Source organism: Cololabis saira, chromosome 18, assembly GCF_033807715.1.
Source record: "Cololabis saira isolate AMF1-May2022 chromosome 18, fColSai1.1, whole genome shotgun sequence".
Lineage (NCBI taxonomy): Eukaryota > Metazoa > Chordata > Actinopteri > Beloniformes > Belonidae > Cololabis > Cololabis saira.
Window position 1 is genome coordinate 19,845,501 of NC_084604.1, and position 24,722 is coordinate 19,870,222.

Below are 24,722 nucleotides of genomic sequence, written 5' to 3' on the forward strand. Positions count from 1 at the left end.
CTTCACCTGATTGTTCCATATTTGATATGTAACCCACACACTAAAAGTGTATGGTCACTAAAGGGTTAACGCTGCGCGAGTCATTCTTTTTGATCCTCGGCAGCACCCGTTGGAACGGCAGACCCCGCCCCCCGCTGGTGTGTCTTGTAATTAACGGGCACGCGGGACAAAAAGAAAAAAGGAGAGTGTCCAATGCATGTAAACGGGAAGGTGAAATGAGTGCAGGTGAAATTATAAAGGAAAAAACGATAGAAGAGACGATAAAGAGTGCGGGAGGGAGTGCTGCATGGTGCAGTATTGTTGAAAGAATTGGTTAAATTGACAGAAGAACTCCGACTGGTTTTTTTGAGACCCCCTTCTATTGAATGAGAGAAGACTTCGGATGTGATGGCGAGTCAGACCCACGGACGATGCGTTGGAGGTTCCTGCCAGTAGACTGGCCAGCTGCTGCAGGGATTGACAAGATCAGCTTGAACTCAGGATTTCCCAGCTAAGGAAATACCATAACACCTACACTTATACCTACCCGGGTAGTGTACATACATACATACATACAAGACACGGAAAAGAACAAGAAACTCCTAAAGAACATTTACCAGTACAAAAAGAACTGGAAAACTCCAGAAGGGAATTCTTTATTTTATTTTTATTTTTTTAAGAAAAGAGCTGTAAGTGTGATCATATTTTGTTTTGTGTTGCTACAATAAAATTGTCAGTTGTTTACAATACATTATATTCTTTCTTGCTCCTCAGAACCTAGATCTTCATAGCCTATACTTTTTGTTTTGCAATCTTATAAGTACAAGTGCTACAGATAGTTCCTACTTTCTGCCATAACTTTGGAATGGTTTGATATAGAGAATCGTGGGTGGTGTCATCGGACTCGGTTTTGAGTACTTGACCTTCATTGGCATGAATAAGCCCAGCCCCTTCTTCTGATTGGTCAATATTTGATAGTCCCTTTTTTCTGGCATAGCTTTTGAATGGTATGACATAAAGACTTGTGGGTGGTGTCATCAGACTCGGTTTTGAGTCCTTGGCCATAATTGGTGCAAATTAGCCCCGCCCCTTCTTCTGTATGGTTTATTTGGTTTTCTTGCATTTTCTCATCCACCCAATTTTTTTTTCTAGTTCAGTCTCAAAGGTGTGAGTTAAATCAGTTAAAGTAAGTGATATGATGATTGAACTCCATTAGTAAACTGACAACTGCCATTCTGGCTTGAACTTGATGTTACACTTTGGTTCGGTGTAGGAGATTTCTCAGTTGTAGAAAATGTCTCCCTAAATGCTCCGTCCCCAGATAGTTCGTAAATCAACTAAGGTATTTAAAAAAAAAAAAAGCAAATTATCCTGCTGCACAGTCCACATGAAACTCGTGTTGTGGTTCTGCTTTAATTAAAAGTTAAAACTGAACAATGACAAATTCCTTGAGATTGCATGTAGATGTCAAGCAGAAGGGATTCAGGATGCAGCACAGACATGATATGCAAAGCCAGCTATGTCACCACAGAGAGAACGGTCGCTTACACAAACATTACATCAGACGTGTCACGATGGATAGACACACAGACAGCAGAGGACGAATGTGTTACCTTCCATTTGTGACAGTGTGGCTCAGACAAAAATGAAGGCCAGCCACTGCAGGGGAAAAGGAATATGATCATTTAGAGCCAGTGAAAGACCTCAGTTACCTTTAAACATCGCAATAAATAGATATTTATTTATTTATGTATATATATATATATGTATATATATATATATATATATATATATATATATATATATATATATATGTATATATATATATATATATGTATATATATATATATATATATATATATATATATATATATATATATATATATATATATATATATATATATATATATATATATATATATATATATATATACACATATAATTTATCATGTAGAAGCAGTCTTTTCCTAAACTTTTCCTAAACCAGGTATCCAGGCTGGCTGATAATGACCGGCAGGAATCTGGGAGCACTGAGCCCATTAACAAGAAGACTTTTTTTTCTTTAAGGGCAGAAAATCTCTAAGTTTATCTCCTCTGCATTAAGAGCCAATTACATGGCTGAAAAAAATGACCTGGGGTAGTTTGGTGTCCGAGGTTGTTTGTGCTGACATTCTGCTTTTCAAATGCCAGTCTGTTAATTATGCAAATGGACTACAGGGCCCCTGTGTAAACATGCAGAGGCCCTTCATGTGTGCCCATACATCCTGTGAGTTAATAGAGACAGCCAGCTCTCGTTTCAATACAATAAAAATTGAAATATGAAATGACCCCCTATAAGCCGCAGCAAACCTCAGTCTCCAGAATCTCTCTCAGACTCTCAGGCCCTCGCTCTTCCAACCCCATCTTCCTTTTTTAATTGTGATGCAGCTCTTCGCACGGTGATACCATGCGACACTGGCCGGCTTTAGAGAAGGCAAGTCCACATTGCATTAATTCTGAGCAGAGAGAAATCCCGTATCAGATGTAATGGGTTTGATTCCAAAGCCCCGGGGCGATGCTCTGCGCCGCTGTAATGGTGGCGTGTGTCGGCAGAGATCCTGCACTCATCAGACTGCTCCCGAACACACACATACGCTGACTCTTCCCTCTATTCTGCCTTTTCTCCATCTCTCCATTTTTCTGTTTCCGTGGATTATCAGAGGTGTTCTCAGACTCTTCCCAACTTTTTTTGGCCATGTTGTTGCCTAATTAGTCTTTAAACAAGGGGGTTCATCCTCAGCCGTCTTCTATTAAGTGTCTGCTGCTCATTCACAGATAGGTAATTGTTTCAACTTTTTGTTGTTGGTTTTTGTGTTTGTTTTATTTTCTAGCAACTTTGTCTCTTCAGCTGAGATCATGTTTAGTCAGGTTTTTTGGAGAAAGCATTAAGGGGTAATGTCAAATGTCAAATAATCCCCAAGGTAAGGTCCCATTTCTTGTTTGCCCCCTTTTTTTCTTTTCACTTGTTTTAATCAAAGAACAGACTGTCATCATGTTCACAGTCGGGCATGTTTCCAAGACAACACACGATTGGATAGAGGGGTAAAAACAATGTCCAAAACTTGCTGTTGTCCTGGAAGGGACAGAAATCCCTTGACTCCCTCTAAGAAATTGATATACTGCACGTGTTCAGTAAGATGTTTGAACATCCTAAAGTGATCATGTGCAGCACCAAAAAGGTAGTGTTTAAACTTTCTGGAACTCTAAAACTCACACCTTCATGCTTTATCATCCATCTGACAACCTTAGGCTGCATAGGAATAGGGACTGGCTTAGGATCATTGGTCATATGAGAAAAGCTTTACAGCTCTTTGGCAACATTTTTTGAATACGGCTGACTTCATAGAATTGGATGGATCTCCAGCTTTTCTTTTTCTTTTTCTATTCATTTCACAACTCCTGAGATTTTGTAGGAAATCCAAAAACATCTCTGCGTTTCAGTAAGTTATGCTGTGAGTTGTGTGTCTGTGTTGCAAAGATCAAAGCAGCCGGAAAATGGAACTTAATGTTGAATCATAATACAGAAAAACAGCCAAACTGCTGTCCTCTAGCTGCTCCTTTTTCTGCATCTGGGGGAATTGAAGGGGACTTCCCTGTACTCACCACAAAGATGGGGAAACTCACATTCACAGCTTCCTCTGCCTGCTGAGGCTTCCCTTATTATTGTGATGGATTGCGAGGGGGAAAAGGGAGAGCAATGGAACTCGCCTCCTCATCACCTATCCACGAGCAGCGAGCAGCTCAACTGATGGTGAGGCAATTATGCCGTCATTACAACACGCACTTGTGCACAAGCATACTTATTCCCACACTACATAAACATAGCCCTCTGCACACCAGATGGGGTCCCTGATGTCTGCAGCCTGATGGCTTCCTCGCTGCTCCTCCATACATCTCTCCTCTACTATCTTCCCTCCTCAGCTCTCCCTCTCCACACCACTTGGGGAGAGTCTAGCCTTTTAAGAAAGCTTGCCAGCTCTGAACCACAAAGTGGGCTTGCTTGTGTTTGTGTGGAGGAAGAGTGAGGGAAAGACAGAGTATAAAGTCAGTATGTTTACATGTGAACACAGACCCTCTGAGAATGCCTTTTTCCACTTTAATTGTTTTTTTAACACTGGTGTTTCACTAACATAGAAAGGTGAGAGAAAAAGGTGATAGGGATCTCTCCACAAATTGTAAATCATCAAATACACTGTTGTCATTTCTGCAAATGTGCTACTTGATGATATGGGTAATTGAAAACTCTAAATCTTTGAATCTCAATGGGAAATGAGAGATTATAAACCGAGACTTGCACATTCAGAATTTATCATCTATTCTCATAGCCAGAAATTCAACCTTCTTTGAAAGAGAGGTGTAACTAAATAAACTCCAAAAAAAGAAAAAAGCTTAGACTATTATGAAAGGGATGAATTCAGATAGACTTTCTCCTTAAAATAACCTTCTACCAACTGTAAAACATGGTGGTAGTGTCGTGGTTTCCATTGGTTTAATTTTGAATTATACCATTTAATTTTAAGAGAAATTGTTTGGACATCTGACCATGAACTCATATTAGATAGCGAGACATATCACAGTATATATTATATACTGAAAAGGATTGTATTTATTGAACCGTATTTAACTTTGCAAACTTTGTGTGCTCTCACTGAAAACTACTTGGAGAACAAGTTGCTGTAAATTGCAGCTACACGTTTCCAATAAATATATAAATTAACTGAACTGAGCAGAATTCAAAGACAGCAACCTAAAGCACACAAGAGAGATTATTAAAAAAGAAATACATTTTTTTTTTAAATCCAACTATAGACTTATTTTTTAAAGAGCTGTATCAGTACTGCTTTGAATCCAACAGTAATGTGTGAAGAGCAAAAGCGAGCATTTCATGTTCAACATACCAGCGCTGACGGCCTGCACATAGATGGAAGTAAGGTCCTTTAAAATTGCTGTGCAGGACTGAACACATCCACAAACACATAAAGTTGCAGTTATTGCTGCATGAAGGGACCACGAGAAATACTGAAGGTTAAGGATCAAACACTTCTATTACTAAGTTAATTAGTTTAGATGTGGAAGACTTGGATGACTCAAAGTGCAAAATAAATGTTGTTTAAGACTCTTTTGAGTGAATATAACTATAAAATGAGGAACAGTTCCTAAAGGGTTATCCAATTCAGGGTCTTTCTCCAACCCACTTGCATCAGTTGCTGTTTTAATACAACATGGCTGAGTGAAAATTGATTGTTTTTTGATAAATGTTTGGAATGTTTGGATATGAATAATGTAATATGAGAAATTTTTTTCCCAATAAATCTTTATTTAAAACAGGTTCCTTGAGTGCAGTTTTTTTTATTCTTTTCTTTTTTTTTATTTAGATAGTGTACACCGTACAAAATAAGGGCAACACAGGTCAACACCTAAGGTGAAGCATTTTAGAGAGCGAGGGCAAGTGCTTCAACAAGCTCCTGCAGGTTAAGCAGTGACCATCGATTTAGTTCTGGTCGTCAATGTGGGGCTAAAACTAACTTTTTGAATGGGAATTTGCAAACTTTCTGCAGTATACAACTGAAAACATCTGTGAGAAACACATTAAATGTAAAAACACGTCTTCCCTATTCATAATGCTAACATCACAGAATCAAAATAGAACCTCTTCTTTCTGGTTTATGATTTAGGTAAGTCTATGTCTATTTAAGAAAACCTCTAGTTGCAATTATACAATTGTGGAGGAAATTAGCTGGTACCTAAAGTGTGGAGACTGTCATCTCTCAAGATCAGATCAGTGAGCATGACCACTGAAGAGATCCAGTCCTGCTAGAAGAGTTGCCCCATCTTTTACCACTGTTACCATACTCACACGTGTGTTTATGAATTATGGATATTGATAGATTCCCAACAGATGATGGAGGATGGGCCTTTTTTTCCATGAGAATAAACAAGCAAAATTATACACTGTGCAGGCAGTCTATAAATAGCAGCTTGATGCTCGTTTTGCCCGGGGATGTATGGTTGCAGTTTTACAGGTCAGACTCCGCTTTTCCTTGAAGCCTCTGCACGGAGGAGCCAACACTCTGGGGTGTTGTCCTTGCTCTTGGAGGGTCCCTTTAATCTGATAAAGCAAGGAGCATCTAAGAATTTGTGGTTGGGGGAGGAGAACAAGGTGGGGTCGGAGGGGCTAAGATTAAACAAGTGATTTATGTTCACATCAATTATTGGGCAACTTGTCAGCAGGGATCTACATTTTTTCACAAATCATGTTCAAGGCCAAGACTGTTTTTTTGTTTGGTTTTTTTGTGCTGTTTCACACACACACACACACACACACACACACACACACACACACACACACACACACACACACACACACACACACACACACACACACACACACACACAAACAAACCATACACATAAAAATTCCTCATTGCCACTGCGTTTCACAAAATACTTTTTGCTCTAAAAAGACATTTTGTTTCACTTGGTTTCAAATGATGATTTAAAACTATAATGGCACAAGTTTTTTAATCCATGTTTAAATGACACACTTTTTATCGTTCACTCTCTTTATCAAGATTTCAAACGGAAAATGCTATATTAATATTAGAGGGAGACTGTTTTTAAAAATTGGCCATTTTTATCAGCCATAGAAAATCCACAACAGCCAACCTCTAGATGCAGAAAATGAAACCACATAATGTTCAGAACAAAAAGACTCCACAAACAGACTTGAGCATTTAGTCTCACCTCCCTCAGAACCAGGCAGAGATGTAACTCTTATTGAGGACACCCTCCCATACAGATGTTTGACATACAGGTATATGTTTATTACTATTTACACTCTTCTATTTGGATCTAAAACAGACTGGAAAATAAATAGACGTTCCCTCAAAACCTTTAATGAAACAGTCACACCAGGGGTGTCTTATGCCTCCACACCGTGCTCATCGTTCATTTGAGTTCATTAGCACGAATACAAAATGTTCTGTTTCATGCAGCTAACAAGCCTTGTGGGCTTTCCCTTGGCGAATGTGGGTTGACTAGTGACAGAAACCCACCCAAAATGACTCCACAGGCCTCATGAGGGTTAGTCTATACAGGGCCCACGACAGCAGATATTTTGGGCCATCTTGTTGGGATTTTTTGTGGACAACCCACGGGCTGGCCTTCAAACAGAAAACCTATTTTGGTTTCTGCAGGCATCCTACAAAAACAAACCCTTCTATCTTTGCCCGGCCCATTCAGGCTTGGGGTTTTAGTGCCTCGTGTGCAGTGGTGGACAGTAACGGAGTAAATTTACTTGAGTACTGTACTTAAGTACATATCCAGAGGATTTGTACTTTACTTGAGTATTAGATTTCTTTGGTACTTATTACTCTTACTTGAATACATTTCCAAGACAAATATTTTTACTTTTACTCGAGTAAATGTCTAGGAAGGCTGAAAAGTACTCGTTACTTTCAGGTCTGCTCTTTTTTCTTCTTCCCTAAAATCCTATTGGACACAAGCTGTTTTTGTCAAAGGAGGAGACCTATCACAGTGCACGCTCTCCACTGGGATGTACGTAAAGCGGAAATACGTCAAGCCTCCTCAAAACGATACCGCCAAAGTAGCCTGCGTTTGTCAGGTTCATTTGGTTTCAGTTCATGATTGTTAATAAACTCATCTGCTCTCCTCTTATGATCCCATTCATTTGATTTGTTTTTGGGTTTTCTGCAGGTTTTATATAACATTGTGGTTCTAAAAGCAGCACATCAGTGCAGCTGGTTTCAAACAGTTAATTCTCAGAAACAAGAGTTAAAAGATCCTTAAATTAGTTTAGAAAAAATATAGTAATTTACTGATGTGGAAAATAAGAAATGTACTCTTACTCTTACTCTTACTTTTACTTAAAGTAAATTTAAAAGCATTTACTTTTGGATACTTAAGTACCTTTAAAAGTAACTTTTCTACTCTTACTCGAGTAATATTTTGACTGAGCTACTTTTACTTGTAACGGAGTAAATTTTGACCAGTAGTATTTGTACTCTTACTCAAGTACTGGGGAAGAGTACTCTGTCCACCTCTGCTCGTGTGAAACCTTCAATTCCTTGGATGGCATCAGGAGGCGCACAAGCTCAACTTTCTTCCCACGTTGCCCCAGAAAAAGAAACAAAAGGGGAAACTTTGTTTGGGGAAATGGGCTGCGTGCACATGTAGGTCTACTGGAGTACTAAAAGCTTTTTCGGTCCATAAGGTCTTCTCTCGTAAAGATTTAATCAAGGCTCCACTCTACTACCGTGGCCGCCTGCCACGGGAGTAGTGCGTGTGCACCTTTTAAACGCATCTCTGTACATCTCCTGATGATCATTCGACTTTCTACTCGCCTCGTCTGGCTGATTCTTGCTGTATGCCATCCCTCCTCCGTCTCTTTCTCCTCCTCCTCCTCTTCCTCGTCCTCCCCTCCCTCCTCCCCTCTGGTTCGATGTGCTCGGCTCTGCCTGCGTGAGTTCTGGTGCGGGCGACAGCGCTGCTGAACATGGCGTCAGACGGGATGATTTTAACGAACCACGACCACCAAATCCGGGTCGGAGTCCTAACAGGTAAAACGCAGAAATGCCAATTGGCTCTTCAATATTTCGCCTTTATTGCCAAGGATTCCTTCCCGTCGGTAGTGTACTTGGATCTGTTTCCATGTCGACTGTCTTTTTTTTTTTCCTTCTCTTTTTTGCGCGGCGGCGGCGTCTCTCGGTCTCTCGTTGCTTTTACAGCCTCTTGGAGGCGACGGTGACTTACAAGCCTGGCTTTTTTTCTTTTCTTTTCTCCCGTCGTATACCGGTGCAACATTCATGTTTCTTATATATGACAGCCATGCGGTTGAAGCGGTTCATGTATATTCTGCATTGGTTTTTTGTCAGCTGTGTTTCCTTTGCTGAAGCAAAAGCGCCCAGTTTATGTGTGTTGAATAATTCATGTCCCTATTACAGCTGTGCTGTGCTGCTGCTAAAGATGCTCAGGATATAGATTGCATGTTTGACACCCCAGCTGACCACAGCGGTTTTTGAAGTGTTGCTCACGACACTTGCTGAAGGTGGACGTGGTGCTGGTGACGAGCGCATCCTTGGCCTTTTAAAGACCGAGATGATGTGGGGAATTTCATGAAAATGCGTGCAGATGTCAGATCTTTCTTGTTTTTTTTTTCATCTTCTTCTGTCTTTGAATGACAGTGCCGATTGAGAAGTTTACATGACATCTGGTGTGGAATCTGAGCTGATCTGAGCACACGGGTGAATCCTATTGACTAGTCTTTGAATCGCATCTGGAAGACGGCGCGTCTCGCGCTCAGTCAATGTTGGAAACGCTTTGCGTTTAGATGTGCGGCAAAGAGGCGGCGGGTGATTGTTGGAGCTGGTCGCCGCTGGCCTGCATTCCCCTCCTTATCTGTGTAGGTATCTTTGCTTTGTCATGGTGGAGATCGTCAATGAAGGCATGATCGGAAAGTAAACCAGAACAGATGCAGAATGAGGGAGGTTGCTGATGGTGGTGGCAGGGTGGATGCATGATAAACTGCTGTCCGAAGGAATACCCCACACCTCCCCTCCCCTTTTTTTTTTTTTCCTCACCACCTCCCCTCTCCTCTCTTGTCCATCCTGTGTGATGCTGGGTCGATCAATATTTCATGGAAGCGGTGATCTCACACGCATATACGCCATTTCTCCGTATGAAAATACTGGTAGAGAAGAGGTGGTAGGCGGTGTGCAGCGATGGAGGAATAACTGCGTGCTTCCTCTCCTAAAATGTGCCGGGGAAACCCCAGCACCAGCAGCAGCTCCAGCAGCTCCAGCACCACCATGCACGCTTGTCTGCTCCTTCATCGCTGTCTCCGGCAGGGGAGAGCTGTCCGTGGTGCTGAAATCCAGCGTCACTCACACTCAGTGCAGTATTGACCTCACCACTGCATGAGATACGTAGCCTACACTCACGGAGATAGAATTAGAATGAGCCCATCTACATTTTCAATTTTGGACTTCCAGAAGTGCATGATGGGGAGTCTGATGCTTAAAGGAGCCAAATATTATGGTTTTTTTCACATGTTCACACGATTTCCTGAAGTCTTAATGAAAAGTATGTGGCATTTTTTTCATCTTGGTGCTACAGAGATACAACACAATGGCACCCTTTTTTAATTATTTCCTTACACCAATCTTCATAGCATCAAGTTTAAGGGATGCAGAGCCAGTCAGCTCCTCTCCACCCTTCATTTTCTGCAATGTGTGCTTCTTTTGAGCTCAATCATGCAGGTTTGAGCTGCTATGCAAATATACATTCACACACAAATTTCACCCAATAAACCATGAATAATGTTACACCATATGATAAAGCATACAGGACCTAGCCTGAAAACTCACAATGGGAGAGACTGCAAACCAAGCTCACACTGCAACACACCAACCCGATTACTTGAATGACTCTCAAATACCTGCTTGTTCTTCATCTGCAGGATGGTTGGTATTGAATCCCCTTTTAGGAACAATCTTATTGCGAGTCATGCGTTCAACTGCTCCGGGTGCAAAAACACTGCATGCAGATTAGAGTACTAAAGTAACATGATGGAATTCCTCCATCTTTTATGGGCTCAGTAAACTCTTTATTTATAATCAATTCCTCTGAATTTTTAGAAGTTTTTACATGCTAAAATTAAGAACTAGGGTTACATAGACTCAACACTCTCAAGTTTGCTTTGTAATGACTGTTTTGGTGATATCTTTTGAGGGTCAATTCAATATAGATTTGGAAATTGGAATTTCCAACTACCACCTGGGACAAAGTTAAAGAACGACAACAGATTTTCTAGTTGTAGATCTTCTAGATATGAATCACTAAATAAAGTAATGACAGGAAATTGTTATCTTTGTTGGATAAAGAATTGTGTAACTGCTGATGAGAAATTGCAATCAAATGGAAAGCAGAGAAAAGCCCGAGAGTTTTGCCTAACTTCCAAGCTACAGCATATGCAGTATGAGCACTTTGAGCTACATCAGTGACATAATAAAACCGTGCACATCTGACCACCTCGCTAAGTTACATATTTTCATACAGACAGTATGACAGTATTTGATTTACACACCCAAATATAAGATCGGAATCACATGAAAATAGATTTGTTATCAAAATACTTCTATTTTAAAGAGTGAAGAGTGAGCAATATTTCCTGTACATTTCTGTTAATGTTGATGTTTTCTGTCTTTTCACAACAAAGTGGAAATATATCTCTCATTTAAACAGATGTGTTTAAGTTAATGACATATTAAAGAGGGTTCATTTCTCCATGTGTCATCAGTCATTTCAACTCGCAACTGAATTCCAAACATTTTGACAGATTACCAGTTTGATGTTGCTGTGCTGTGTTGTCAATTCCCGCATAGTACATATTTCGATGTTGAGAAACACAGAGACACAACCAACAGGCTTATTTATTTTTTTATATATAATTGTGTGTATTTATAGAGTATGTGGGTTTGTGCTATTAGGAAAACAAAACTTCGTAAGAATTCATAAACTGAGAAGAGACATTAATTAACATTAAGTTAATTAAATGTCCACATTTTACCTGACCCCTAAGGGTTATCAACATGAAGAACTATAAGCATAGCAATAACAATAACAGCAGCGTTGCTGAGGATGTACTGTGCACTGTAGCTATGCCAAGGCCATGAAATTGATTTTGACAGGAGTAGTTACCAGTCTGTTAAGAGTTTATATATATGTCCACAACTACGTTGGCTTAATCCCTCAAAGTGGAGGGGTCACCATAGCAGATCAGCACAGTCTGCACAACAATCCAGCACAGGTTTTACGCCAGACGCCCTTCCTGATGCAACCCTGCAAGCACGAGGAGTGGGGGGACTTAAACACCGTACCCACAAAGGCAAAGTCCGACGCTCTACCATCTGAGCCATTCGGGGTCCCATGAGTCCATATCATATCAGATCAGATCTTATATAGTACCATCAAAAATGTGTCATATATAATTTGCTAAAATCTATCAGGTTTTGCAAAGCCTGATGGATAAGAGAACAATTTTTACCTACACTATCAGTTAGCACATAAGATGAGGCTGACGGTTGACATAGATAGTATACAACATAAGTAAGGTACATCATTTAGTTTTCATCCATCTAAAGAATTTGAATCAGGGTAAAGTTAGAGGTGTGCATACCACAGAGAAAAAGACAGCATCCCGACTGTATTTTAATTGTCTGTCAACTCAGATATCGTTCAACAAGTGAAACCGTGAATATGCTGTGAAATTGATTCCAACTGTATTGTTTGCCACTTTCATTGTTATTAGATAGTTTTGAATAGTTACCCTCGTCTTTTTTATAGATATCTTTATAGTTATTGTTATTTGTTTGAATGGCCTGTTAGCCTTTTAAAAATTGGATTATGACCAAATGTTCTCATGGGCACAAAACATTTCATCAGAAATATTTGTAAAATGAATATTTGGGAATATCTGTAAGATGATGTGATTTTTTTGCAGTAGGCGACACGGACAAACAAAGTTCCAGATATTCAGGTGGATATGATTAGTCTTATATTTAAGAAGCATGGCATGTCCACTTCCACCCTGTTTATGTCTGATGCTAATGGCATCTTGAGCAGTGCTCAATCTCCCTTTCTGCCAGGGTCAGAGGCCAGCTGGCCACTCCCGCATGCAGTAACCAGGGAACAGATGAGACTTTGGCTCACCCTGCTCCATCACTTAGAGCTCCACATCCCTCTAGACAGGTGAAAGAGAGCAGGGGGCATCACATTTTAAACCCTGGACACTGCAAGGGAGGAAAATTTAACATGCCCAAGTGTGAGTGTGTCAGGTAATATATGTGTTTATGGGAGGTTTGTGGAGGAGTTGGGGCTTATTTGTCTGGAGGAGAGGGAAAAATGAAGTTGAACAATCGTGGGAGAACAGTTGTCATTTGCCAAAAATGTCAGTAACAGTGTGAGTTTTCCAAGGAGAGGATTGAGCCTTCTTGTGCTGTGATTTGCATGTTTGTTTTTTCTTTATCTGTGTGTAAACGCTTGCATGTTAGTGTTGTCCAATGCACAAATACTCAGTGTATCAGAGTGCACCATGTTCTGATCACTCAGTTACACATTCACTCACTTACACCTGCTAGTATTACTTGATGTTGATGCATTTTAGTGTTAATGCAGATAGTCATAAATAAAAAAACTAGGCAAATTATGTGGATTGAAAAGTATCATCAACCTATGAAATACATTATGTTCTTGTAAAGCTGCTTATTGATCTTATCCTGATATATATTTGAACATATACGTTTTATTCTAAAAAAGTGTCTCAGGAAACTTTGTTACTGTCATATTCTTGTATGGAAACTGGACAATCTTACTTTTTCCACATTTAGAAGCACTCCAAATGAGTATTTCCATGCACATGTGTGATCTGTATGAGCAAAACTGCCCATTGCGTGTTTAACATGTGCATGCAACTCGCTTTGATCTTTGTGTTTGTGCTCTAATACTGAGCTCTGGCCTGAAAATGCAGCTTAGCAAATCCCCCCCCCCCAGCCCCAAATATAGATACAGTATGCATACCTCCCATGATCACACGACGAAAGAGGGAAAGATCTGTGCAAAAGGCATTCAGTAGCTTTTAATCTGTATAAAGCTGGTGTGTACATGCGGGACCATACAGTATTATTACACGGTAGGGCTCCGTGCATGGGGCATGGATGCTTTCGGATATGTGGCTTGATTCACAGCCCATAGAAGGCTTTGTTGGTGCTGGCTGCTGAGAGCATGTGATATAACTCCAGTCTTTCCTCAAAGAGACTTGGACACACACTCGCACCAAGCTTCCGACGAGGGCAGGAAAGCTCTTTTTTGCGACAGACAGCACACATCTTTTCCTTTCCTTCTTCGCTAACTGTTTTCATCTCTCAGTCTATTTCTCTCTTCATTTCCTTTTTTCTATCCTCTTTGGTTGTAACAGCTGATAGAGAAACTCAGGAATATGTGGGCGGCTTTTCAAACATACATGTCTATCTGAAAGACGCAGATTGATAACAGACAAGCTTTTCCAAAACCACCACATTAAGATCACGCTCTCCATCTCGCTTGTAATACTGTGATTCCTTCCAACATGAGTGAAAGCTTTAATTTTGGCATCATTACAGCCCATTTCTTAATCATATGCAGTCTGAGTTTTCTTTTTGTGTAAAAGACATGACGGGCAGAAAGACTTGTGTTAATAAAGGCTCATATTGAAATAACGCATGTTGACTACAAATGGTGCAGCATCAAAAAAAAAAATTAAAACGGTATCTCTAAGATGTGTTTGCTTACAGATTTACAAACGTGTGTAGGTATACGGCATAACTTCTTGTGTGTGTACATGTTTAGCTGCAGATTGGATAATAACTATTTAATCTGCTTTTCCACATAATTTAATCTCCAGAGTTTTGGGTTCACCTTAACAGCTCAGGCACCAAAGAGGCTCACAAGAGAAACAGGAGTCAAGTCAGCGAGAAGCAGCCGAGCGTTTTGAAAAAACCAAGACTACGACTGCGACTGCTAAAACTAAGATACTCCGTTATCTGTTACTGTACCAGACTGACCAATTGGAAATTCTTCTCATGATCGACTTAAAACTGCTATCTTCAAAGCTATTCTGACATTTTATGACTACAGTCCTTATTGCTTATATTGCAGCCGTCATTGATCTACAGTGTTTCAGAAATAATCCAACAGACGTTTAACATGACCTTCATCTTACTGGTGATAAAATACAATAAGTTACAAAACTGCATCAGTGTTCTTTGACCTCCATGTGAAAATGTCCAACTTTGCAGCAGAAATCAAAATACACATAAAAAAATCAACAGTTCTGGTCTCCATAACTAGATTTCCCATCCATAACTAGGGCTGTTCGATTAATCGATTTTAAATCGTAATCGAGATTATGTAATTAGAACGATGTTAAAACGTTACATTTTCTGCACACATATTAATGATTGATACCATATTAATGATTGATGGAAATACCTGTCAATACCTGCGACAAGTGCCCCATCGGAGAGGCTCTTTAGTGTAGGAGGGGGCGTTGTAACATGCCACCGGGCATCCCTCAAGCCAGATGCGGTAGACCGGCTCGTGTTCCTTGCAAAAAACTTGCAAATGTGAATAGCAAATGTAATGACTGACATTACATACCTCTACCTCCTTCATGGGTTGCATTATTATTTAGCATGCAAAGACCCAGTTTAGTTTAATTTGAAAATGTCTTGTTTTATTTAATTGGAAATATAACTTACTGTATGTTTGCAAGTGCTGATTTGCAGATTTTTTTTTCAGAGATAAAACTTTATATTTTATTATATTTTTATAAACTTATTTTACAGAGTTTTGCACTTTATTCATTCATTGTTGGTTTAATAAGAGCAAAGTTTGCACTTAAAGCCCAGTGGGGCAAATGTTCAATAAAAAAACAGCATATTTGAAATAATTTCTTTGCCTTTTGTCAATTCACAAAATAATCGTAATCGTAATCGAAAATCGGATTTTGAGAGAAAAAAAATCGAAATTTTATTTTTGGGCAAAATCGAATGGCCCTATCCATAACCAATGTGTGGGGGTACATTTTATGTAGCATATGAAGTAGTAGGGGTGGGCGGTACACCGGTGTCATAGTCATCACCGGTGTGAAACTGCGCCACGACATGGATTTTGCAATACCGTCAATACCGTAATAAATCAATTATAAAATAATAAGCCTAAATAAGGCATTAAAAACTTCGGTGATATGCAAGGTTTGCTGCCGTGTTGTGACAGCAAGAGGTTGAAACACAAGCAACCTGTTTCATCACTTAAAAAACACGCACGCCCGTGAATATGAAGAGGCAACCCGGGCCAAAACGAGCGCAAGTGGGACCAGCAGCTGCTGCTGGGACCGCTGCTCCGCTGGTGCTGCTGAGCAGCACCAGCGGAGCACGTCCCAAGACTAAACAGCTTTCAATGCAGGCATCGTTTACTGCTGCTACACCTTACGACAAGAGTAGTAAGAAATGCAGGGCTTAAAGTATTCCGGCACCGTGCCGGATCTCCGGCGTACGGAGTTTTTTTTCTCGGCGTGCGAGTTTGACTGCTTTAAAAAAAAAAAAAAAAGGTTTGAGAGAGAAAAAAAAGTTTGAGTCAACCGAGTTCGTCTACCAATGGAATGAGAGGAAAGCAGCTTTGGCTCAACCAAACTAACACTAGCCAATCAGAAGTAGAGCGGGGCGGGTCTTTGACGGCAGCGGAGCGCAGAGCGCTGTTTCAACCTGCTGGAAGAATCACCGACTTCAAGATGGAGAAAAAATTAATGAATGTCGGTTTAAAAGAATCTTTTTGCCCAGAAGAAAAAAAGAGTGACAAAAAAATACCCATAACCATGTTCTTCTCTCGAAAAAACACACCTGTACCGCGGGCTTTAGAAGAAAAAGACGCTACAGCGGCATCAGAAGAGCAGTGAAATACATGCGAGGCGGTGCTGATCTCCGCAATTTGAAGCTTTGTATAATAATTGTAAATAAAAAAAAGGGTTGCTACTATGTGAATATCACTTATCACGGGTTCTTTTTGGAACGTAACCCTCTCGAAAAACAAGGGATTACTGTATATGAATACTCATGGCATAAACCTGTCAAGTTTTGGATTTAAAGGGAAATTTTCCACCACCCGCTGTCCAACCAGCCCAACCGAGGTCCAGTATTACATTTTAAGACAGGTTTACAAAATATTTAAAATATAATATAATAAAAATAAATATTTTATATATATATATATATATATATATATATATATATATATATATATATATATATATATATATATATATAAAAGATCTTTATGTTTTTTGCCAAATAAATATGTTGAGAATGCATAATACTCTCCCATGTCTCTTTTTGATAAGGATACTACCATTTACTTATTATATTATAAAAATATTAACCTTATTCACATAAAGGGACAGGACAGGCTACTCCTCCCAAAACGTACCAAAAAATACCGTGATATTATACCGTCACCGTTCAAAAGATGAAAAATACCGTGATATTAATTTTAGGTCATATCGCCCACCCCTATGAAGTAGCATTATATAAGGCAACATTTTTCTGTATAATTTGGTTTGGGTGCCTGGCGACACTGCTTAGCACTTAGCACACTGTCCTCACTTCTGAGCTGTGAATAAATAACAGTGCATAGTTTATTTTTCAAAGAACATAGATTGTACACCACCATAACTGGCTGGGGGTTTTCCTGGAAGGCTCAGCGGACAAAGCTTAGCTAAGCATCTGCCAGCTTGTGCTAATTGTGAATCGGCTAAACACAACAGTAATTTCTGACGACAACACCAAAATGAGAAATGAGAGGTCTTGCTGCAGACGTCCACCAGCAGGTCCACAGCTCCTCCATCATGGATTGGTCGCAGGAGTCTGGAGCCACAGTGAGTCATTCAGAAGCAAAAGTCTGCTGGGACCTGCAATCACTCAACTTGGGACTTGCAGGTCTAAGCCAGTAGGTTTGTCTGACCTCGTCCGTTCCGACTGCTTATGGCAAGTGGAGCTCTGTCAGTCCTTATTTTCAGCTATGGCAGCTCTTGTTTCAGACATTGTTTTGGTAGTGACGGCTAAAATGAGGATCTTTGGATCCTTTAAAACGAGGTACTGACACCAAAACCAGCCAGTTGAAAGGCCTGCCTGTGCTGCCCATTTGTAACATGGTGTCACACAGTACAAGAAAAAATAGACTTCAAAATCACTCTCCTGAAAACCTTTGGTTGATTCACAGGGGGTTTGTCCACTTGTTCTCATGTATTCCATGGTTGGAACCATCATCTCTGTGTCTATGTGGGATTTCCCCAGTAGTACTGACCTTCTCCCAACAAGTTACACTGTGACTACATTCTTGATTTGAGCATGAACTGGCATTGTTGCCTCTATTTTTGCCTCTGAGACGGTATAGTATTCAACACAATGATGAAACTAGTAGATGAATGTCTTTTGCTACCTGTGAGTGTGTTCTTTCTCTAACTTCCTCACACAGTCCAAAACATGCAGATTAAGATCATTGTTGGATTTAATCTGCCGTCTATACACTGTGAGGTTGAAGTTGAACCATGGTGCATATGTATTGGTCCTGTGACCGACTGGTGACCTGTGTACATCCTACCTGCTGTCCTGTACTTCTTTTAAAAAGTAAGTCGTGACTCATGCATGGATGGATGGAGTTTATAGTCATTTGAAACTGGAGGAACATTTTTATTAATCTTGTGATAATAATATGAAATATATATCCCAATCCTAGAGGGAAATATATGTCCTCTCAGTAAATCTCCTTCACTGTCAAGTGATAAGAGATGACAACACTGCATATATTGGAGTACAATTTTATCTGTACCATTCTTTTTTAGACATATTTAGCATTGGTAAGCATCTTATTCCAGGGTGTTCTACCCTTTATGTACATGTGTGGAGAAAACAATATCATGAAAGATATCCAGAAATTGTTGTGATCTCTAACTCGACTGCATCAACTGCAGTCTCTTATTGCCTTGATTCTCCTTGGAGGAATATAAAAAAAGTACCACCAAACTAAAAGGAAGTTAATAAATAAATAAATAAATAAATAAATAAAAAGTCATTGCTAATTCCCTCTTGGTCACTAGTCTTTCTCTGCTCCCATTGGCAAAATGTCATTATTATTCCTCCCCATTTTCCACTCCGCTGACGTCAAGACAGCCAAAAGTAGCATCTTGACAAAGCTGACATCAAAATTGGATGACAAAAACACAAAATAAATGTTAACCTTCGGCTCTCTGGGATATAAAGTACGTGGATGTTGGATGGCAGTCAGCGAGCCCTAGGCATGTGACTGCCTACTAGCATGATTTTACTCCGCGTTTTCTTCTTTGAATCAAGTGTCTGTGTCTGCATATGTCTGAATCATCTCTGAGCCGCTACTGTGGTTATGCTTTGTAAGGATATGTGGGCATCTGTTCAGCAATATGCTTCTTTAAGAGGGATGTGCTTTGAGCAGAGGACTAAACAGAGAAGGGACAGATCTACTTGGGTGTGCAATTGTCCCTACTTATCTTCTTTCTGACATGATTCAATTTTTTTTTTTTTTTTTTTTTACATCATGTTTGAGCCACATTTGAGTGATTTCCCAGTACAACCTCATAGTTTTTGCCTTTGTCAACACATTAATTCTTATGGGCTGGGAAACTGGAACTGGTAATAATATTGTAATTCTGAAAGGGCATTGATGGAGAATAAGCAAGCACATGGAGGCCAGTTTTTTAGCCTCTGGTCAGAGAAGGATGTATTTTAGATTTGGGTGGATTTTATATTGTAAAAGAAACACAGATTGACCCTTCCCTGGCTTGTTCTATCCTCCTTTCTGCATCAGTTACATGCACACACAAACACACATACACACACCTGTCACAGTGAACAGCAGAAAGGCAGACCAACCACATGACCAGAATAGACAATACACGATCAGCGACATGGACACAGAATGTGAATTAAGTCTTCACTGCAAAGGAATTGTTTTCAGTGTCGAGTAGTTGGAGAGCGTGTGTGTGTGTGTGTGTGTGTGTGTGTGTGTGTGTGTGTGTGTGTGTGTGTGTGTGTGTGTGTGTGTGTGTGTGTGTGTGTGCGTGTGCGCGTGTGCGTGTGCGTGTGTGTGATTGTGAGTGCGTGTGTGTGTGTTTGAGCTAGAAGAGTGACTATCCCCTTCTTTGCACAGTCCTCTCTTTCTTTCTGTATCTGCTTTCACAGAAACTATACCTCTTTGCTCTAAATGGGTTTTAGTTGTAGTTGCAAACTAGAACAAGACAGAGACCATATTTGATGGACAAGGAAGAGGTATCTCCTTCACTCCTGGAGGCTCTTATCGAGGCAAGCTCAGTCAGGGTTGCCTGGAATGCCATTCCCAGCCTTGATGTTTCATGAAGGGGTGTAAGGAGGACACAAATACAGGAGGCCATGGGGACGGGGGTAATAATAATGTCCTGTCTTAACCGAAAACCTGAAGAACAAATATCCAAAAAATCCTAAAAATATGAAGATGAGCAGGCAGGAGACAGTAGAGGACAACTGGGTAGCACAACAAACAGACTGGCAGGGGAAGGAGAAAAGACAGGAGGGGCGGACAGGTATGATGTAGAAGCAGCCAAGATAGACAGACAGACAGATAGACAGACAGACAGACAGACACTTTATTGTCATTGGTTGTCACCGTTCTCCGAACAGCAGCCTCATCGTTCTGTTGAGTATTTAGTGCCATTATTACTATGGGAAAGAAACTGTTCCTAAGTCTGTTTGTGTCAGCTTTAACAGCCCCAAGCCTCCTGCAGGAGGGCAAGAGCTACAACAGGGAGAGGCCTGGGTGAGTTGGGTCCTTGATGATGTTTTTTGCGTCAGACAGAGGGACGTTAAAAGTTTTCCCAAGGTGGGAATGGGGTGGCCAATAGTTCTTTGGGCAGAGGTTCTTTGGGTAACTCTCTGAAGGGTCTTTTTTCTACTTTAGTGAAGCTGCTGTACCACACACACGTACTAAAGGTGATTATGCTCTTGTTGCAGTAGCGATTGAAGGCCACAAGCAGCTTCGGGGAGATGCGATTCTGTTTGAGTAGCCTCAAGTAGAACAGATGCTGCTGTGCTTTCTTTATCAGCTCTGTAGTGTTAGCACTCTAGGTCAAGTCATCTTCAACCTGCGCCCCAGGAACCGGAAGGAGGAAACCTCTCCATGGGTTCCCCGCTGATGAGGAGTGGCTATATGCATGTCCTGATCTTCCTGAAATCCACTATCAACTCCTTGGTCTTGGAGATGTCCGTACACCACCTACACAGATGCTCCACTTGATCCCTGTAGGCTGACTCATCCGGGCCAAAGATGAAAAGAAGATTGGAAAGCAAAAAAAACATATAGAAACCATAAACCACGATGAGATGAATAGGCATGTGAGAGTTGGATGGGTCACCTACTTTTTGCAGTCTGTGCCAGACCCTTGGTTTAAAGGAAGATACCAAAAGCATGCAAAAAATGATAGTTGTTTTTATTAAGCATTAATTAAATGTATTATTTTTGTCATCTTCTAAATTTCAGAGCTACATATCTTGAATGTCCTTTGACACATGCTCTCAACAGAAATCACGTAAAAATAACAAAAACAGATTTAAAAATATTTTTTTTACACTCATTCATCCCGCTTGACAGCCTTTATTAGTTTTTAAAATGCCAGTACAGTGTTTACTATCAATTATTCAGTCCTCAAAATATGCACTAATCCTGTAGCTTGCTTCTATTTTCAATAATGTGACAATAAAGGAATTGCTGTGATATTATTACCTTAAAATGAACAATTTACATTTATAGCTGCTCTTGTGCACACCTATGTTACCACAATAATGTAAAAGGGCAAATATTCTAACACTGACATCTTTGTCTATTCAATGCCCTTACTTTGAGACTCCAAATATCGATCAATTGCCTCATGTTTGCTTTGATTGTTCAGTGGGTGTGTAAGTAAATATGTTGAAGTCTTCTAAAATGAGCTAACCGGAGGGTTCAGTCAGTTAAAGATACAAGCAAAAGTATAAAGCCATCTTCAAAGCTGTAATGGTTCCCTTTGTGGGTTCACTATAAGTGAATTTGCAAATTTCGAACAGTCATGACCACTGTTGGTCATAAAGCTATGCTGAATGTATGAGCAGACAGATCCTGCTCATAAAATAATGCTCACGCTAATCTGAAAGTATGCAAAAAGTCCTGAATATTTCTGAATCTACTGTAAATATGTTGATTAAAAAAATAGCAGAATTTATAGAAGCATTATCTAATGAATTGCTCTCTGACACAGATTTTTAAATTGCAATTTTGAAAGTAATAATAATAAAGACTGCACAAATGGTTCAATTAAGAGTGAATTCAGATTTCTTTTTTTTCCCTTTTTTGACTGCTTGGTTTTTGCCGGATTTGTGCTTGGAGCCTAACAAAGACGAGGAGGGGTTAATTTTCCTTTCATTCATAAAGCAACTACATTGAATGTTTAGAAACAAAAGATTTCCTTGGTAATCTTCCGAGTGAAGGATGACAATAAAACCATCTTCACCTAAGATGTTTTAAAGAACCTTTTCCTTTGAAGACAAAAGACACTTCCAGGTTGTCTGTTTACACTTCACTGGGAAGACGGTGATTCTCTTTATGTGAAGTGAGAAGCAGCTGGGTGATGGTGATAGAGATTGAGATAAAAGATACAGAAGTGTTTTAACTGCTGAGTCACCATTCAGGTCTGCTGCTGCCAGATACTGAGTCTTGACTTGAGATGTTAATTAGAGTGGAGTGACATCGGGAGCGAAGGATGCAGAGTAACAAAGACATGAAGGGAAGAAAAGAGACAAAGGGAAAAACATCATTCATTCATCAGCCTGCTGCTGTGACGTCTGAGGTCTTTATCAGTTTTAATCTGATAGGTATATGAAATATAAACCTATCGCATGTTTTACACCACAAATGAGGTCAGCTAGCTCTTGTCTAGGATCTGTCAAAGACTGACTGTGTGCTGAGATCACACAGAACAAGAGCTAAGATGCCAATCCAAACAATGTCAATCAGTACGATATCAAGAATGTCTAGTTGGGCTGTACATGTCAAAACAATATTGTCTCAAGCCTCATTCATTGCTTTTTTACTCTGCTCGTTAGAACTTTATGTCTCAAAGAGTATCTAGTCAAGTATGAGGACATGATTACTACTCTGAAAGCAGTTGTTACATATCTTGTCCTTGGCAGTGAATATGAACTTTGTCACCACTGAGAAATGCTGTCAGTGTTATTCTCAGGGTCATCATGATTAGGGCTTGAATATGGATATTTTTCATACGTGATCAGTGCGAGGTGCTGAGGACAAGGGAGTTGAGAGATTTCAATTCTCACCAGGTAGAGTTAGTTTCATGAAAGTCGTGCCTAAAATCTCTATCATAACAGATTTAACTTTTATCCTGACGTCTTTTTCGGAACCCAACATATTTCAATTTTTGTCAGCTCAAACGTCATTTTATTTTTGAAATGCATCCATTCCTGTGTTTCCTGTATATACTTTTTCTCAAGGAAATTTTTTCCACATGTTATTGTTTCAACATGGGAAAAATAAAAATAAAATTTTAACAATGATGGTGCCAAGCAATTACCCTGTTAAAGGGAAAGTTCGGTTTTTTACAACCTGGACCTTATTTCTGGCATTTTTTATGGTTGTATACTCACCCAGGCAAGTTTGGTGTCATTTGGAGTCCTTCGGAAGATATTAGGGTTTTTTTTTGCGAGCCGCTTCTCCATATAACGGTAGTGAATGGGGCACAGCGGGACATAGACGATGCAGCGTCTAAATAACACATGATTGCCGCGAAACTCGTCATTTCTTTTATGAATCACTAAATCTGCTTCCAGGACCTGTTGTCTACATCCGGGGCTGTGTGTGTAACAAATAAATCAGTTTGTAAACAAGACCTCTGAACTCATGACGTCATCTCTGTATGGGGATCACTGTCGTCTCCAATTTGAAAATTCTCCACACATGTTCTGCTGGGGACGGACCAGGGCCTCTTTCTTCCAGAGCTATGCCTTTGTAGTGTGTGCAGGATGTAGTTTTGGCATTCTCTTGCTGAAAATTAAAATACCCCCTCTTTCAATGCAGAGCTTTTCTGTGTCAGGACAAAAGTTAATCGCAATCTGGGCCTTATCTGATCTAAAAAGAATTGGGTAACTACAACCTCATATAAACAAGACATGAAGAAAATATTGTCCTGTTAATCAAACACACTTCACGAATTGACCATCAGAAGGTGTGACCATCATTATAGAAGTTCAAGTTTTGGCAGTTTGCTGATGAAGCGTATTCAGGTGTGTGTCAACATACTGTAATGCCAAGGACAGATATCAGCAATGACTTTAAAGAAGCAACTGTTCCTTCTTACAAAACTGGGAAAGGTCATAAATGAATTTCCAAACAATTAAGAATCCATTATTCTACAATTTCAAAGTGTATTTAGAAATGGAGATCACTGGCAGTTGACAGTTGCCAATATGCCCAGGAATGGATGTCCCAGCAAGTTCACCCCAAGGTCAGACCATGCAATGTTTGGAGAAACTGTGAAAAAAAGAAAGAGAAAAACAAATCCATGAGCTACATCTCATATGGACCTCAGTTGTTATGTTGAATGTTTAAGTTCATCACAGTGCAATTATGGTTTGCTTTTCAAAGCCAGAAAAACAAAATTCACGATTCTACAAAGAACATAACAGTACAGCTTAAACCAGCTGCGCACAACATAAAAGTCAGGGTCAGTTCAGTAACAGTTCTCCCATTTCGAGAATCTGAGGTCAAGTCCTGATAATCTTGATCATCCTGCAGATTATTTAATCAGACTTTCCCGAGATTTGAGATCTGTTAAGTATGACAGAATCTGGTAAGAAGAACGTTTGAGCCACAGAAACCTTTTTGTACGGAGAAACCTTTTTATCTGCACTGAAACTGCATTTAAGTACGAGAGATTTTGTGTGATTTTTAAGAGTTTGCAGTCGGGACTCTGTGACTGGACTCTGGACGCTGTTGGGGTCATACTGCGGTATACAACCACTGAACCATAGGAAAAAAGTTTC

At 39.9% G+C, this 24,722-nt stretch overlaps 1 protein-coding gene across 7 annotated transcripts in view; it reads left to right on the plus strand.

Annotated features, from left to right (window-relative positions):
- Nucleotides 1-8,469: 8,469 nt before the first annotated feature.
- gphnb (gephyrin b) overlaps nucleotides 8,470-24,722 on the plus strand; it is a 153,859-nt gene continuing 137,606 nt past the window's right edge. For 4 of the 7 annotated variants that reach the window (XM_061746632.1, XM_061746633.1, XM_061746635.1 and 1 more), the window contains exon 1: nucleotides 8,470-8,597. In XM_061746632.1, coding sequence (XP_061602616.1) covers nucleotides 8,534-8,597 — 64 coding nt within the window. In that variant the 5' untranslated portion in view covers nucleotides 8,470-8,533. The remainder of the gene's footprint in view (nucleotides 8,598-24,722) is intronic. The other 3 variants (XM_061746636.1, XM_061746637.1, XM_061746639.1) reach the window with 2 other exon arrangements.